The sequence below is a fragment of the Nannospalax galili genome, unplaced genomic scaffold, assembly GCF_000622305.1.
Source record: "Nannospalax galili isolate Female #2095 unplaced genomic scaffold, S.galili_v1.0 scaffold256, whole genome shotgun sequence".
Classification (NCBI taxonomy): Eukaryota; Metazoa; Chordata; class Mammalia; order Rodentia; family Spalacidae; genus Nannospalax; species Nannospalax galili.
In genome coordinates this window covers 717,811-733,905 of record NW_008337804.1, presented here as the reverse complement: position 1 = coordinate 733,905, position 16,095 = coordinate 717,811, and the positions used below count along the sequence as shown (strand labels likewise).

Genomic DNA, 16,095 nt, shown 5'->3' with positions numbered 1-16,095 from the left:
ATTTTATGTTATCACTTTTTTAAAGGTGCTTCAAGAAGAAAATAAAAGTAAAAGAAAAAATGCTTTCTTGTTAATATTCATTTTGAAACATATGCAAGTGTATTGAAACAAATAGCAGAATTATTGTGATGGCCCTTTCAGAGTGCTATGTTTATGTCCAAGAAATCTTATAAAGGAACATTATCTTGTTAATTTCTATACTACTTCTGCACCTTTCAGTGCTAGTTTGAGTAGTGAAAGGAAAAGGCATCAGTTTTCTGTTCATCTATGTGCTAGAGATATAAAACGATTTCCATAGTTAAAAAAAAAAAAAACAAATTGAGGGGCTGGAGAGATGGCTCAGTGGTAAACAGTATTGGTTGTTCTTGCGGAGGATCCAGGTTCGATTCCCACCACCCACAAGGTGGCTGATAGTTCAAGTTCTAGAGAATTTGACACCCTTTTCTGACCTTTGGGGGTATTTCACTACATGAGTGCAGTTAAATACATGCAGGTAATACGTTCATACACAAAAATAAATAACAAATAAATAAATAAACAAATAAATAAATAAATAAAAACAAAGTAACTAGTTGAAATCAAACATGGTACTTTCATCCATAAAATAATGGTATAAACTAGTTTGAAATGTAACTAGAATACAAATTAACCCATGTTTCTATGCATCATCGTTCTCACCAAGACTTTGGGGAAATATTCTTATGACATAAGGATATCATGAAATGAAAATGAAGAATGCTGCCTAAGCCATCCCCATCCCCATCCCCATTCCCATTCCCGTTTGCATTCCCGTTCCCGTTTCAGTTCTCGTTCCCTCTGAGATTTTGTGGTCAAAGTAGAAGCTGCTCTTGCTTTTATGGTAGCCATAGTTCCCTTTCATTAGCATTCAATTCCATCATTTTTGTTTTGTATCATATGACAGATGTAAAGAATATTTACAATTATATTCTCATGATATGTCCCACTTTAATTTTTCATAACGTGTGAAGAGTACATAGTGAAAAATGCATTGGACATTTGCATCTGCATTTGTAAACTTTTATTGGCAGTGGAAATCACTGAGCAAGCCTCACATTGTTACACTTATTAACACTGTATGTTTTATTAAAAATTATCTCATTATTTAGTCCTCTGACTAATATTAAGTATGGTATCACATGAAAGATGATAAATATTATTTCTAAATTATTATATGGGATGGTTATTTTAATGATTACATGTTATTTCAAAATTGAAAGAATTCATATATATAGCATATATTTGTTAATAACTCCTGTCTATGTACACAATAGTTGAGATGTAGAATTTGACCAATTTAAAAATAAAAACACACAAGGACAAAAAGGCTGCATTAGTAATAAAGAAAACACATAGAACAAAGCTTTTCCTCAGTTTTCTTTATTACAACAATGGAGAAGACATAGAAATACAGAAAATAAAATGACATTTAATATACTATGGGACACACAATAAGACTACGCATCCTGCAGGATATTATGTTGGGATTTTAAATAAGAGATGATACAAAAGACAATACATTTATAACATGTACATAATTTTTAATAATCTGTGATGAAAACAGATGCAATTAAATGGTCCAAATAGTTATTTCAAGCATAATAGTTGTACATAAAATCAATATAAAATATAAGAAATATTCTTGAACATACTTATGAATTATGGATGTTATTTAATGCGGTTTATTTTAATAGATTACTTTTAGAGAAAAAAAGTGAGATTTCTTTATATTGTGCACTTAGTACATGTATGAAATGAAATTGAATGCAGAATAATTTTAAGTGATGATATATCTTAATATAATGCAATTGTCATGCATAATGTTACATTGCCTTGCCTAAAATGAAATGATAAAGTATCAGTGGATTAACCTTGAACATACACAAACTAAGAAAGTCTTCAATATGTCTAGACACAATATAATCAAAATTTGTGTATTTCATGCTCAAAAAGGTAATTAAATTTTGATCAGTACACAAATGTATAACTACAAAGACAAAATATATGACCAAAAAAAATCAGATGTAGTTCACACCTTAAAACAAATACACATTTTATGTTGTTTTTTCAAGCTTAACAAGTTCTAATAAATTGATTTTATAGAATATTCAATATTATTTATAACATTTCATAACATGCATTTTTAAGCTTAGAAATTAGTTAACAGCCATAAATGGAGAGAATTACTACATGACTGAAGTTGTATCTGATTCATATTCTGAGATATATAACAAAACTAAAAGTACTGCAAAAAAATGACATTGAGATGATTTTATCCTATTTCAGAACATGTAAACTCGATTTACATGAATGTTGCCTTTCTCACCGATGAAAAAGTCTGAATACAATCTTTATGTGTTTATTTAGGTTTTTGCTATTTTATACTAAATGAAAAATTAATACAACTTTGTATCAAAATGAAAAGAAGTTAAACTTAACTCTTAAATCTAGAATAAGACTCAGAATTGATCATTATGGGGAGGAGGCTAATGAAAAAGAATTATTTTTGCTTTAGTAAATTTCTAATACTAAAATCTTTTGAAAGTAAAATTATCTGTCAAGTATTATTGATTAAATGATGCCTACTTTTATTTAAGAGATAATTGATAGGGACATAGACGTCAAATTAACTTAAATTTATATAATCAATTCGAGGTTACTTACGTTATAATAATATATTCAATTGTTTGACACATGAATATTTGAGATGCCAATTAGGCTTTCTAAAAGTTTAATGATATATTTCTCCACAACTGTAGGGCCATGATCTTAGATTTCACTAACAGATAAAATAAAAAGAGATAGAATTATATCGTTCTTTTTCAGGGATAACAGAAAAGTGATGACAGTGAAAGAAAATAGATTTAAAGAGGCAAAGGAATAGAATTATAAGGAATAAAAGTTTGAACTGAAAAGGTTCACTTAGATCGGACTTAGATTGTTTAACTACAAAGAATTATGCATGACCAATATCAATCATAATAAAATACCTAATGCTGGATGTTAAACTGTGCCCGCATATATATGTGTGCCTTTGAATTTAATCACATAGTGGTATCATGATCTCAGAAAATTTTGCATAACAATGCTGGTTTTATATAGTGCCATAACTGACTTATTTAGGTTTCTTATTGCTTCTAACATCATAACCAAAAAGCACAATTTTAAATTTTATTTTACTAAGAAAATTAACTACAAAAGGAAATTATAAGTAGTATTTAATATTGTTCTACAAAAGGAAATCCAAATGTATTGTCACATTCTGATGTTATCATCAATATCTTCTTGAAATTCCAAACAATTTATAATTTTAAAATTATATCTTCTTTCTTAGTGAGTATTGCACATAACTGTGAAAACATTTATCATGTGTCTGAATTTTTCACTCAGATCCAATACTACATGTTGAAATTTCACTCACAATATGTCTTATAGAATTGCATAATCAAATCCAAATGTGTTTACAAAACAGATGTTTCCTTACTTTGGTTACGGCTTAAATAATCCTAATATAGAGGCATCATTACATTGACAATATTATGATATATTCCATATTAACTTCAATGACATAACTTGTGAAGTCATATCATGCTTTTAAACACCTAATTTCAAAAGTAAGACTCAATATTTACAAATTGTTTGAAAATGAAATTATTTCGATACATATTTATTGTATATAACTATAACTGAATCTAATTAGAGATATTAATAAAAATATAAAATATTGTTGCAATTTAAAATATATTTATATTTACTTAAACATTTTAAGCACTTAATTATATTAGGAAAAGCAGGAAAAAGTAAGGAGAGTAAAAAACAAAAACCATGAAACTGTTCAAAAATAGAAAACAGCAATTTGTCACACAAAAAATTTTCATAGGGAAGAAGAAATAGACATGTATTTGGGGCCTTGCAATGATCTGATAAATAATAATGTAATTTTGATTAAGGTGAAGATACCATTAAAATTGATAAGTCGTAGATATAGTGGAACTAGGAAAGGGCTAAGAAAAGAAAAAGGGAGATATTCTGAAATGTATGAAATGTTATTCATTAGATCTTTCATACTAATGACAACTTACTTATGCAAAAGTACATTCCTTTACCCATAAAAAAGTTACTACAGAGTAAAATCTATAAAAAGGAAAACACTGAGAGCATGATACACACATTATAAGACAGATTTCTAATATATAATACTTTATCCTATACTTACCTCAAGATACACATTCATATTTGTAGATAACTAGTTAGTGACTTTAAATTTAAAACCCATAATGTGAAATACAGTTGGGAGAAACTAGTAGTATACTTAAAATATGAATGAATTTTTATTTATCAATTTATGTTATCAATAGTCGCAGACTGATACTATCTAGATCGAAGCAGGAATTTTTTAGGTTTTATATTTGCATATAGTACTAGGCATCAATCAATAAAAATATTACTCAGCAACAAGTATATTGTTTTCAAAATATCAACAAATACATAATTTCTAAGATCTCTTGAAATGAAGAATTTTCATTATTTCCAATTTTTGTGCTTCAATTTAATATGGAAAAATAAAAGCACACAGCAATTAAATATCTACTAAGAATATACTTTTGTTCATATAGAATTGTTTATTAATTTCAGTATTAAAATCTTGATCCATAAATATATCAAGTCAAATAAATGCAATTTTATCTTTAAGTTCTTTTTCAAATCTCTAAAATTTTATGTCAAGTTGTTTTGTAAAACTGACCTTTAATATATTTTGAAACACTGTTGGTGTCATTGAAATATGGAATAGGAAACTTTGAAATCAATAAACTCCAACTGACTAAAATACAGTCCATGTTCTCCAAAAATATTTTGTTATTCTAAGTCAAGATAACTTATTAAAAATAATATCTAATGGAAATATTTGCAAGTTGTGGCAATGATTCAATCATGATGTAAAATATACCAAAAGCATTTCTGAACTTAGTATTATAAATTGCATTATTTATCAAAAGTTTCTAGCTTTTAATAATGAACATATCTTCTCTAATTTCAAATATCAAGAAATACACAATAGTTATATTGTGAAATGAACATAGGTTATATTAATTTTTATAAAATGAAAACGCAAAAACGTTATTGGTTGATTTCCAAAATATGTGAATTGGAAACTTGTCTCAGCAAAGAGGAAAAGACATATATGTCACATTTTCAATACATAGTTAATTTATTGTAGATCCAGCACAAAACCAGCACTGGAAATGGAAGATGTTGAAAAATACAAATTAAAATAGAACTGATTACTTAATGAAACAAGATCAGTTACTCTTGGTGATTGACTCTCCAAGACAGAAATAGAATAACTTGATTTACCAAGTAAGGAATGTTATGTGTGTCTAAAACTTTAGACATGTGGTTTTGAGAGAGAGACAGAGAGAGAGAGAGAGAGAGAGAGAGAGAGAGAGAGAGGAGGGAGAGGTGAATCTGTTGATTCCTAAATATCCTGACTAGTCAGAATCCCTTGCTAGGATGTAGATGTAGTTCAAAGTGAAATACCCATTTTTCTCATTTTCAAAAAATTGAAAAATGCAGAAATGAAAATAATTCTTTATACATTTCTTCAAATTGAGAGTCTTTCACACATTGGAAAATACTAGCTCTTTTTGCTCATCCAATTTCATTTACTTGAAAGTAGCAGCTAAAATATGAATTATATTTATATAAAATGTATTTCTCATTCTGATACTTACAAAGAATTGATGAATAAGAGTCAAGAAAATGCAACAAATAACCACATAGGTCATTAAAACAATAACAGTTGGTATCAGATCAAACATAATGTGAATTCACTGAAATAGTACAATATTTGAAATATATTCAGATTAGTTTATTTACTCGGAGGCAATGCTAGAGATATCTTCACTTAATGAAAAAAAATGTACTGGATTTTCAAATTTAAGAGAACATTTATTCTTTTTTATTTTTGTTTGAGATTGTATTCCCAAAAAGACATGTAAGCTGAACAAGAGGTCTACAAAGCGAACATCGTAACATATAATTTTATGTGTAATATAAGTGGCAGAGAGTATAAAATAGTGGAAATGTCAATAAAACTGGAAATTAACTTTTAACAGTAACAAAAATGAGTAGAAGTGATTCACAATCACACAGAACAAATTATGATTCACATGTTGTATAGCCATGAATATTGCTATATTTGCAAACTAAACAAATGAAAACAAGACTAGATGCAGCAAAGTTGTAAATTCAATGTAAAATCAACACAATATAACAAGGTCTCCTTTGGAAAATAAAGAGGTCTTTAAAGTAATGCATGATGTTACTGAACTAGTAACTGGACAGAAAAGTCCTGACTGAATCTCCCTCTGTTTTTTTTTTTTTTTTTCTGCAAAATTATACATGTAAAATTTTACAATGTGGTGAAGACAGAAAAATAATATATGGTCATACATAAATTGTACTCCAGAAATATTTTATTATACTTTTAGATTAGCCTGTTATTCCTCTTTCACTTATCACTTTTCAGGGCATAAAAGGAAATTCCATATGACATAGATCATTAAAACAAGCAAGATAGACTCATGGCTATAATGAAGGAAAACCCAGCAGCATTCAGCTGCCGTGACTGGCTTCCATTTTTGCCTTTATTCGCTTCACAGCAATTTTCTGCATGATGGAAATGAGTTTTTGAACATAGAGTGGGAGTAAAAATAATTTAAAAAGGAATAAAGTTGTAAATATGAAATCAAAGGTGAAAAGAAAAACAGTAGGAAAGAAAAAAAAGAGAAAATAATTAATGCAATATTTACACATAGACATTAACCTAGGAAACACATTACTCTGATGTAAGACAAAGTGATTGAAACAGTGTATTATATCTTTCTCAAAATAATTGTCCCATATTTAAATTTTAGAGGTGGGCCAACATCAATAAGGTCTATTTCAGAGTGCTCACCATAATGTGTCATTAATTTTTAAAATATAAACATCTTACATTTGCATGGTGTCACACACAGGTCATGAGGGAGAAATCACCACTCATCCCACTTTGTTGCTAGAACATTCCCAGTGTGCCTTCCTAGTGAAGACATCACATTCCACAACATGTGATAATAACATTCTAAAAATATGTATTAGAGCATGGATTTAATAACAACTACTCTAGTTTTAGAAATATGTGAACTACCACCAAACAGAACTGAAAGTTACCTAGTCATATCAGTAATAACTAAATGAGAAACTGGCAGTCACTTGCGTATTGGCACACTCTATACACAGCACTGAACTTTTTGAAAGACCTTGAGTTTAGTTACCATGACAATAATTTATAACCTTACATTCCAACATATGCTAAACAAAAGACTATTATTCAAAAGAATTCTCAAGAGAAAAAATCAAGTTCTTCTTGGTTACTTCAACTATAATTTCAATATTGTCCTAGAATTTATCTCTTATTCTAAAATACAAAATTAAATACAAGAAGCACATTTGCCTTGGTCATGTAGTTGACTGTTCTGTTTTCTGATCTTATTAATTTAACCTCATATGAACAAATTATGATGCCTTGAATTTGAGTGGAGCTTGCCAAATAATCTTACTTATTAGTTCACTGGAAACAAAGTTTTTACAAGTCCATGAAAACTTAAACTGATAAATATTTTAACAATACATTTTCAGCAAAGATTCATATCATTTCTTTTTTCAGCTTGTCAAATTTGAATAACTTATATTTTATATTCCATGTATCCACATGGTTTGATGACTGTACCACACATTTTTAAATTTATCTTGACATAATAGTTTGCCACCAAATTACATGGATAGATAAATTACACAACTCTTTGTTTCATAGGAACAACAAGGGTCAAAAGAAACAATAATAGATGCCTTGGTTAAAATAAAACAATATAAAATAACTTATTAGATCAAAGAACACTAGAGCACTTTACAAAAAATATTTAACTGTGATAATTCTCTAAGACATTATATTATGTTCAATCCAGAAATATAGTCTTAGAATTAGTTATTAAATTTATGGCTAATAAATAAACATATTTTTAGCTTTTAATTGCATATAGTACTGTAATTATTTTATAACAATCAATTACTGCAAATATTCAATAATTTTATTACTTATAAGTTTCAGAAAGGTGAAATTATGCTGCATAAGTAGCTCAATAGGCAATATGTTTGATTTTTTCATGTTCTTTTTTGATACAAACAAACTGAATATTCAAAATAAACTTATCCCTATTTAGAAGCAAGTATATCATAATTATAAAACTGTTTTTAAAACAAAATTCATAAGCTAGAGGGAAACTGAATTGTACCAAGATACATTTATAGGAAAGAAACTTTCAAGAATGCTTTATACTTAAATGTGATATAAGCAGATTATCACAAAACAGTACTTTATTGTATACATGAAGATTGTACTCTAGATGCCAATCATTGTTTGGAAGAAGTTAAGTATGTGTAATGGGCTTTTGACTAAATTACCTCTAAATTTATTTAGGTAATCTGCAATTTAGGCTATACAAAAATTAAGTTAAATCAACGTAAACTTTACAACTTTCTGTCTTTTTTTTTTTTTTTTTTTTTTTTTTTTTTTTGATTTTTTGAGACAGGGTCTCCCTGTAGCTCCAGCTGTTCTGGAACTCACTATGAAGACCAGGCTGGCTTTGAATTCACAGAGATCCTCTTGCCTGTGCTTCCTGAGTGCTGGGATTAAAGGCGTGTGCCACCACACCCAGCTATAGCTTTTCTATCTTAAACAAAACTATGGGTTTACTTTTATTACAGATAAAATTTCAGATATGGCCTGAAAAATTATAATTTAAAACTTGAAAAATGAATCGTAAGAGTTGTGATTAAGTTTAGGAAAATCATTTTAAGTACTTTAGAAATTTTAATTTAAGTCTCTAGAAATCTAAGTATTTAAAGATCCCAATTTACTTATTATGACAACTTGGAGAACTGCCTCAAGATATTCACAGATATACTGAACAGTTCTTAAGTCTATTAAAGACTTGCCTTCAATGAGGTTCAACAAGACTTGTTTAATCAGTAGATTCAGTTAGCAAAGTGAAAAATATTTTACAATATTTCTATATTAGAAATGACTATTTGTTTTACCCCTTTCTGCTAGAAGGCATTGGCTTTCTACTCACTGTACAGCTGAGAGGAAGAAATTATCTCCTGCCTTCTATGTGGCAAAGCTGTCTTTACTAAAGCTGTCTTAGACAGCTTTACTACATAGTTGTGTATGTCCTTTCCTAGGACTCCTTGGTATGCTACATCAGATGGAAAACAGTCCTCTCTTCTCCATGTTAAATGCCTTCCTCGTGCTGAATTTCATTCCCTGTACTCATCTTGACAGAAAAGCTTCCTATAACCATTTTAAATAAAGGAGCTAACTCTCCTAACCATATATGATATTCTTAACTTGTCTCTAGCTAGTTTCTTTATGAAGCACCTTGGCAAAACTGCATGCAACACCTTTTACTGTGTCTTTTCATTCTTTTCCTCTTAGCAGCATTTCATACTTGGTTCCTTTTCTTTATCACTTAAGACCCTGAGTGAAATTCCAAGATCAAATATTCATTTGTGTTTCTCCAGTAACTCTACAAGACCTTATTCTTTTGTAATAGGAAGATGGGGACAGGTGATTCCTTCTTCCTTAGTATAGTACCTTCATGTTTAGTTGGTGATCTCACTCTTCTGTAACAGGAGAATTACCCCTTTAACATTTATGCTATGCAACTTACATCTAATGCTATGGAAATTTCTAGACTATCACAAACAGAACCCCGTCTCATAAAGTCTACATATTGGTTGGGTAGATTTTATTCTCACCAGGCCTAGGAATCCATTCTCCTGTTAAATCTCACAGTATCCTTGTATAAGATTTACAAGACATGAGTATCTTTTCTCTAACTAGCATAGCTAGACAATGATTTGACATTTCAAAGTTAACAAATATCAAATCATATGGTACTAATTCTCTAAACAGAATTGTTCTTACTACCAAATTCTTTGTCTTGAGTAAACATGTCAAGATGAAAGTAAAGTTGTCTTTCTCTACAAATGCAGTGTAGAAGAAAGGCTATGTGGGTCTAAACCTTAGATAGCTAAAGCTTATTCTTTTTCTTCCTTTTCTTTTGCTTTTCCACAACGAGACATGTTCTATCATAGTTTTCATTTACTCATATGAACAAAAATTTTGCAATAATTATACGTGCAATTGACCTCTTTAAACTTTTTTTAACTTATTTTTAAGTCTTTTAAGATTATGTTATTTACATGAATTTTAGAAGCCACTGAATATTTAGTCACAGCTCCCTCTCTAGTATTCTGTTCAGTGAAATGTGTCCAAATCTTCCAGCTCTTCCAACGACATATGTTTTCTACTTCGTACAGAAAATAAGCACTTCTTTGTGGCAGTGACTTTGTCCATGTAACACATTCCCTAAAAGTTTATTAACTCAAACATCTCTGGAAAATCCCATATAATGGAAACATTTCCCATCCTAATTCTACTCATAAATTGGAGTACCTTGCCACATGCTTGTATGGCTACATGGCATGTGTAATCATTGTAATCAATCACAGGTGATTCTGAATGGTGTTGAATGTCTGATTTCCCTACTCATTTCTTAAGAGTCTATGTTCAGGGACAGATTCTATTCTTTCCTCAGATGAATCCACTGTACTTGTCACAAAGCACAACTTTGATGATTCCATTACAGATATTTGAGTGAATTTTAATTATTTCAGAGGCAGTTTGAAACTAAATCATATATTACCACATATTATTTCTGTCTTTTCATTGCACTATCAACTCACAACTTTTTAAAACTCAAAGGAAAAAAAATAAGATAAGTGTGCCATAGTGTTACTTAACCAATGTAATAAATATAGACACATATATGTTCAGGGATGAATTCATGGTAATTAGTATCATCATTTCAAAGATTTATCAAGTTTTTTTCTGCTCAGAAATTTAAACTTTTTTTCCAGTTTTTATAAAATACGTAGTAAGTATGAGCTGCCACTCCCCTACCATGCTGCTGTAGGACACTAGAACTTCAGGTAGCTATGTCCTTGTATCTACTGTAGCACTTATGAATTAATATTAGCAGCAAACAGTCACAGGCATGATTCATTTCAAAATTTACAACCTGCAGCAGTATTGCTTATTCAAATGATTAATTATATTAAGCTTTCAATTTTAGAAATTGGTGTATAAAAATAATAAGTCACATTAATATCACTTTGAATTGAAAGGTTACATAATAAAATTTGATTGAAGTTTTTTTCTATATTCAAAAATATTATGTACTAGTAGTAATAGTGATAAGATTGTAGTAAGTTGGGGTTTTATGCATTAATATTGTACTCTGGTCTTTCTCTAATGCACACATTTATATATAGATAACCATAATATGCATTCACACAGATATTAATGAACAAATTAATAATAATACTTGAATCAATTGGTTTGTGATAAAAAAAAAAAATAAAAGTAACCTGACACTCGACTCTTACTGAAACTGCAGCTCCAGTGCTTTATGTAACTGTATTTTAAGCTGCTTCTGCATCACTGATTTTGGTTCTAAAATGAACCTCATTGGTCAGGCATGGATGGGTTTGCCACCAAGTGTGGACAAGCCTAACCAGAACTGACACACTTGCTCCCAGTGTTTCATAAGGAAGTTGTCTTTTGTAAAGGTTTATTCTGATCTCAACAGAAAATTTTCATATGGGTTTTCATAAAATGTTTTAACTTCCATCCTTTCCCATGTTCAAGGTCTCACCTCATTTCCATTGCTAAAGCTGTCAAAGCAGTTTTTACAAAATAACCAATATCTCATGCCAAGGGGAACTGGCAAACCTTCATGAAGACCTGCCATAATAATCATGATTAGAGCCCAGAAATGGCATTTCATTGTAAATAATACCATTTTCTCTTATTAGGAAAACAAGTCAAAGAGATTAAAAGATGATTGAGTATTATAATTAGAAAGGGTATTGTCTTGCTTACCTTTTATAATGTTGGGCTTTGGGGGCATGCTGAACTCATAAACTGTGGGCTCAGAATATCCCAGTCTATTTGCAGCTGTAATTTGCACTTCATACCCCATTGTCCACTGCAGATGCTCCAAGATAATGTGGTCTTTATTCCCCTGAACCTTCTTCTCTAGCCATTGGTCTTCTTTGTCTTTCTGTTAAAAGAGATAAAAGTATAATTGGTAAATAAACTCATTTTTTCTTGGAATGCAGTGAATGATTTTATTAGTTTTCTTTAGACAGGGTTGTTAATTTCATGTCTTCAGTATTGTTTTTACTATTCGTCTACAGAAAAGGGAATGTCTACATTACTCGAGGATTAATGGCTTTGCAAATCTTTGATCTTTTGGTAGTTTAATTTAACCCATTTAAATTTACTCTTTATTTGACATATATAAGCTTTGTATATGGTCACTTTTTGATTGTTAGTTTAAAAACAAAAAGACGTACCTTTGAAATAACTGAAAAAGAAAATTATTAACAAATTTTGAAGTGGGAGAACTGTCTGAAGTAAAGGCTGCAAATTATGTACTGAATTATATTATTCGTAGTATTTTTTCACTACCTTTATTTTATGAAAAATATTAAAAAATCAAGGAAAATAGAGTACATAAAAATTGGATTATTCTACCCTACTTTTCTTTTGCTTTTCTCTTCTCTTCTTTTTTGATTTTAAAAGTATCTTTTAAAAAATTTAGGTTTAGTTATTTGCAATTATGCTTCAATGTGAGTGCTTCTGAGATATGCACTAATGAGTGCAGTGCCCAAACATTCTGGAAGAAGGCATCAGATACATTGTAACTGGAGTTAAAGGTGCACCTGTGGGTGTTAAGCTATTTTTAAAACAACTACTTTTCTTTTCTGGAAATGCACATCTTGTAATAATCTATCACTGAAATTCCTAATTACTTTATCAGAACATAAGCATAAATAAACTGCAGACTACTGATAACAATCTACAGACTGTCTTGCTTTAAGTTCCCATTTCAGTCCAATATTATATTATGTGTGACCAAAATTTCAGAACGCTTGTTTCTGCAGAGAATAATAATCAGTTTATGAATAATCATAAAATCACTCATTGAAATTAAATTGTGAATTATCACAAGGTCATTTTCACTTGTCACTTCAAAAATGAGTATTCCTGAGAATAAAACAGATAAGCATTATTGGTAAAATGAGACTTTCATTATTGTCTCTTTCTAGTGTGCTGTTACTTTTTAAAGACTTTTTTTTACCCTTTCTTTCTTTCTTTTTTAAATACTTTATTTACTATTTATTTATTTATTTATTTATTTATTTATTTATTTGTTTGTTTGTATTTTTTCGGAGCTGAGGACCGAACCCAGGGCCTTGCACTTGCTAGGCAAGTGCTCTACCACTGAGCTAAATCCCCAATCTCTCATTATTTTTATTTTATGTGTATGAGTGTATTGCTTGCATGTAGGTATGTGCACCCGTGTCGTGCAATGCCTCGGAGGTCAGAAGAGGGCGTCGGATTACCATGGAGCTGGAGTTAAGGACGGTTCATAGCCGCCATGTGGGAACTGGGAATTGAACCTGGGTCTTCTGCAAGAGGAATCAGTGCTCTTAAGTGCTAAGGCATCTCTCCAGCTCTAGTCTGTTGTTATTTAGAAATTAAATATTTAAATACTGGCAATGTAGCTTTGTTTTTAAGGAATCCTAATTCTCAAATAAATACAAAGATGCTTGCTTTACTTCTGAAGCTTGGAAACAGACGTACTTGCCCAAACGGCCTTTTCCAAAATATGAAAAATTGATGAAATAGACTCCAAAACTGAAAGGAATAGTTATATCTAAGCGATCTTTAGGTATGCTTTGAAATACATAAGAAGGCTGCAACACCACCCCCCCACCCCCCCGCTCCCTCTCTGTTGATATGTGCCTTCTTAAGACAGGGTCTCCCTGTAGCCCAATCTGGCTTGGAAGTCACTATGGATAACAGGCTGGCCTTGGTCTCATAGAGATCCGCCTGCCTCTGCCTCCCAAGTACAGGGATTAAAAGCATGCACTAACATACCCAGCTAACAATTTTTTTCTTAAATTACCCAGTCATCACTGTTTATTTAGTTTTTCTTGGAGTCCAGAAACTTAAACATGATGGTGACTAAAACATAGAATTCTTTCTTAGTAAAGGTCACAATCCAACAAGAGAAATGTTATGAGACTTTTAAGAACAGGAGTATGTGGTGATGGCTTGAAAAGGCTTTGATGGATTCCAAAGATCAGGAACATCTCCCATGGAAATAATGCCACCTTTCCTGGAAACAACAAACTACAGTGCCATTTTTATTTTCATTTTTCCAGTTTGATTAATTAAAATCCTGATAAAGGATGATTTTTTAGAGAGTTTTACATAAAAAAATAAACTGATGATTTTAAATCTCATAAAGATACATGGTATAGACTGAATCTTGGATATTCCCCAAAGACCCATGAAGTAAATTCTTGTGCTCAGCCTGTAGTAGTTTAGGGAGACTGTGGAACATTGAAAGGTTCAGACTATTAGGAAGAAGTTAGATCTTTGGGGTGTTCATTTGAAAGCTGCCCTGGGACCCCATGTCCTTCTTGCTTCTCTCTGCTTTCAGGCTGTCAGTACGTGAGCAGCTTTGCTCCACCAAGTACTTTCCATCCCTCTACTCTGCTTCACCACAGGCTGAAAATCAGCAGAACTGACTAACCATCAACTGAGTGAAGCCTGTGAAGCTAGATGTCAAAGTAACCCTTTCCTCTCTGTTCCACAACTGAAGCAAATTGTCACAGTACTGGATTATAACAGAATTACTAGGAGATGTAAAATAAATCTTGAATAGTTTCAAATACATTCATATTTATTGAGCGTTATATATAAACAAAGGCCACACACGCCTGTGGAGACTTAAGTGCTTCTGTGCCTGTGACATGACTACTATAATTTGGGTCATTTTAAGTAACTATGAAGAATTTGGTATAATTTGTGAGGCTATAGTATAGAATTTTAACTTGTATCTGAGTCAAGCTATGTGTGGAAATTTAGAATAACTCAACAAGTGACATCTATATTATTCCAGGATAAAGGCAACTCTTCAGACTAGAAGTCGTTTGTGTAAGCCTCCAACAATCCCCAAAGTACATAATTTATAGGACTTTGAGCACTTTAGGTATGATGTCTAATTTTCCAACTTTCTGTTTCTGGGAATCAAGCACTTGAGATAATATTATCTTCTGAATTAACAATCATTTAACTCTTAATTGCTCAAGCACTTAATGCAATAAATTAAAATCCTGCCACTTTAGACTGATAGTATAAGAAACCAAAAGGAAAGATAATATTTTTCCTATATAAATCAATTTTACTTTTCATTCAACTTTAGACAAGGAGGTATTTTAATCCCTTAATTACTATTCCTAGGGAATAGAAAAAAAATAAAGTAGGTGTTACCAAATACTCCCTTAGGCATGAAAATCTCAATTATGCATTTGTAGAGTGCCTAATTGGCAGAACCTAAGTGCCCAGGGAATGATTTAAGATAACTAGTGGCAAAATGTTCCCCTAGGTAGCTTAATGAGATGATTTGCTGAATAGGACTATTATTAATATGCCAATTAAATGGTGAAGGACAGATCTAAAAAGAAAAAAATAGAAATGTGATATTTTGCCTGGGCAGTTCTTCTATTATTTAATCCTTTGTGGCAGAAAATAGCAGACCATACCTCAATTAAGGACATGTCTTTAATGGTGATTTTCATCCTAACAGCCATTTCTGTGCATGGAGGAGAAAGGAGGGATATTTTCTGTGTTACTGCAGAGCTCCTCGATGCTCCAATTAATAATAATACTAATTAATAATAATAATAATAATGTACCACTTCTACTTGCTTTTTAAGACATCATAGAATATAGCCAACATAATGCTAAATAAAAATGAATAATTATAAAATGAGAAGATATATCAATTCCTCTAATTTCTAGAGTGTATAATTTAAGTTAGCTCATGCATAGAA

General features: G+C 30.7%; 1 protein-coding gene across 2 annotated transcripts in view; it reads right to left on the bottom strand.

Moving 5' to 3' along the window:
• Ncam2 (neural cell adhesion molecule 2) overlaps nucleotides 1-16,095 on the bottom strand; it is a 571,884-nt gene that overhangs the window by 35,088 nt on the left and 520,701 nt on the right. The window contains exons 15-16 of one of the 2 annotated variants that reach the window (XM_008832734.1): nucleotides 12,065-12,245; nucleotides 6,445-6,687 (exon numbers count right to left, since the gene is read on the bottom strand). In XM_008832734.1, coding sequence (XP_008830956.1) covers nucleotides 6,581-6,687; nucleotides 12,065-12,245 — 288 coding nt within the window. In that variant the 3' untranslated portion in view covers nucleotides 6,445-6,580. Of the gene's footprint in view, nucleotides 1-6,444; nucleotides 6,688-12,064; nucleotides 12,246-16,095 lie in introns of those variants that run through there. The other variant, XM_008832733.2, reaches the window with a different exon arrangement.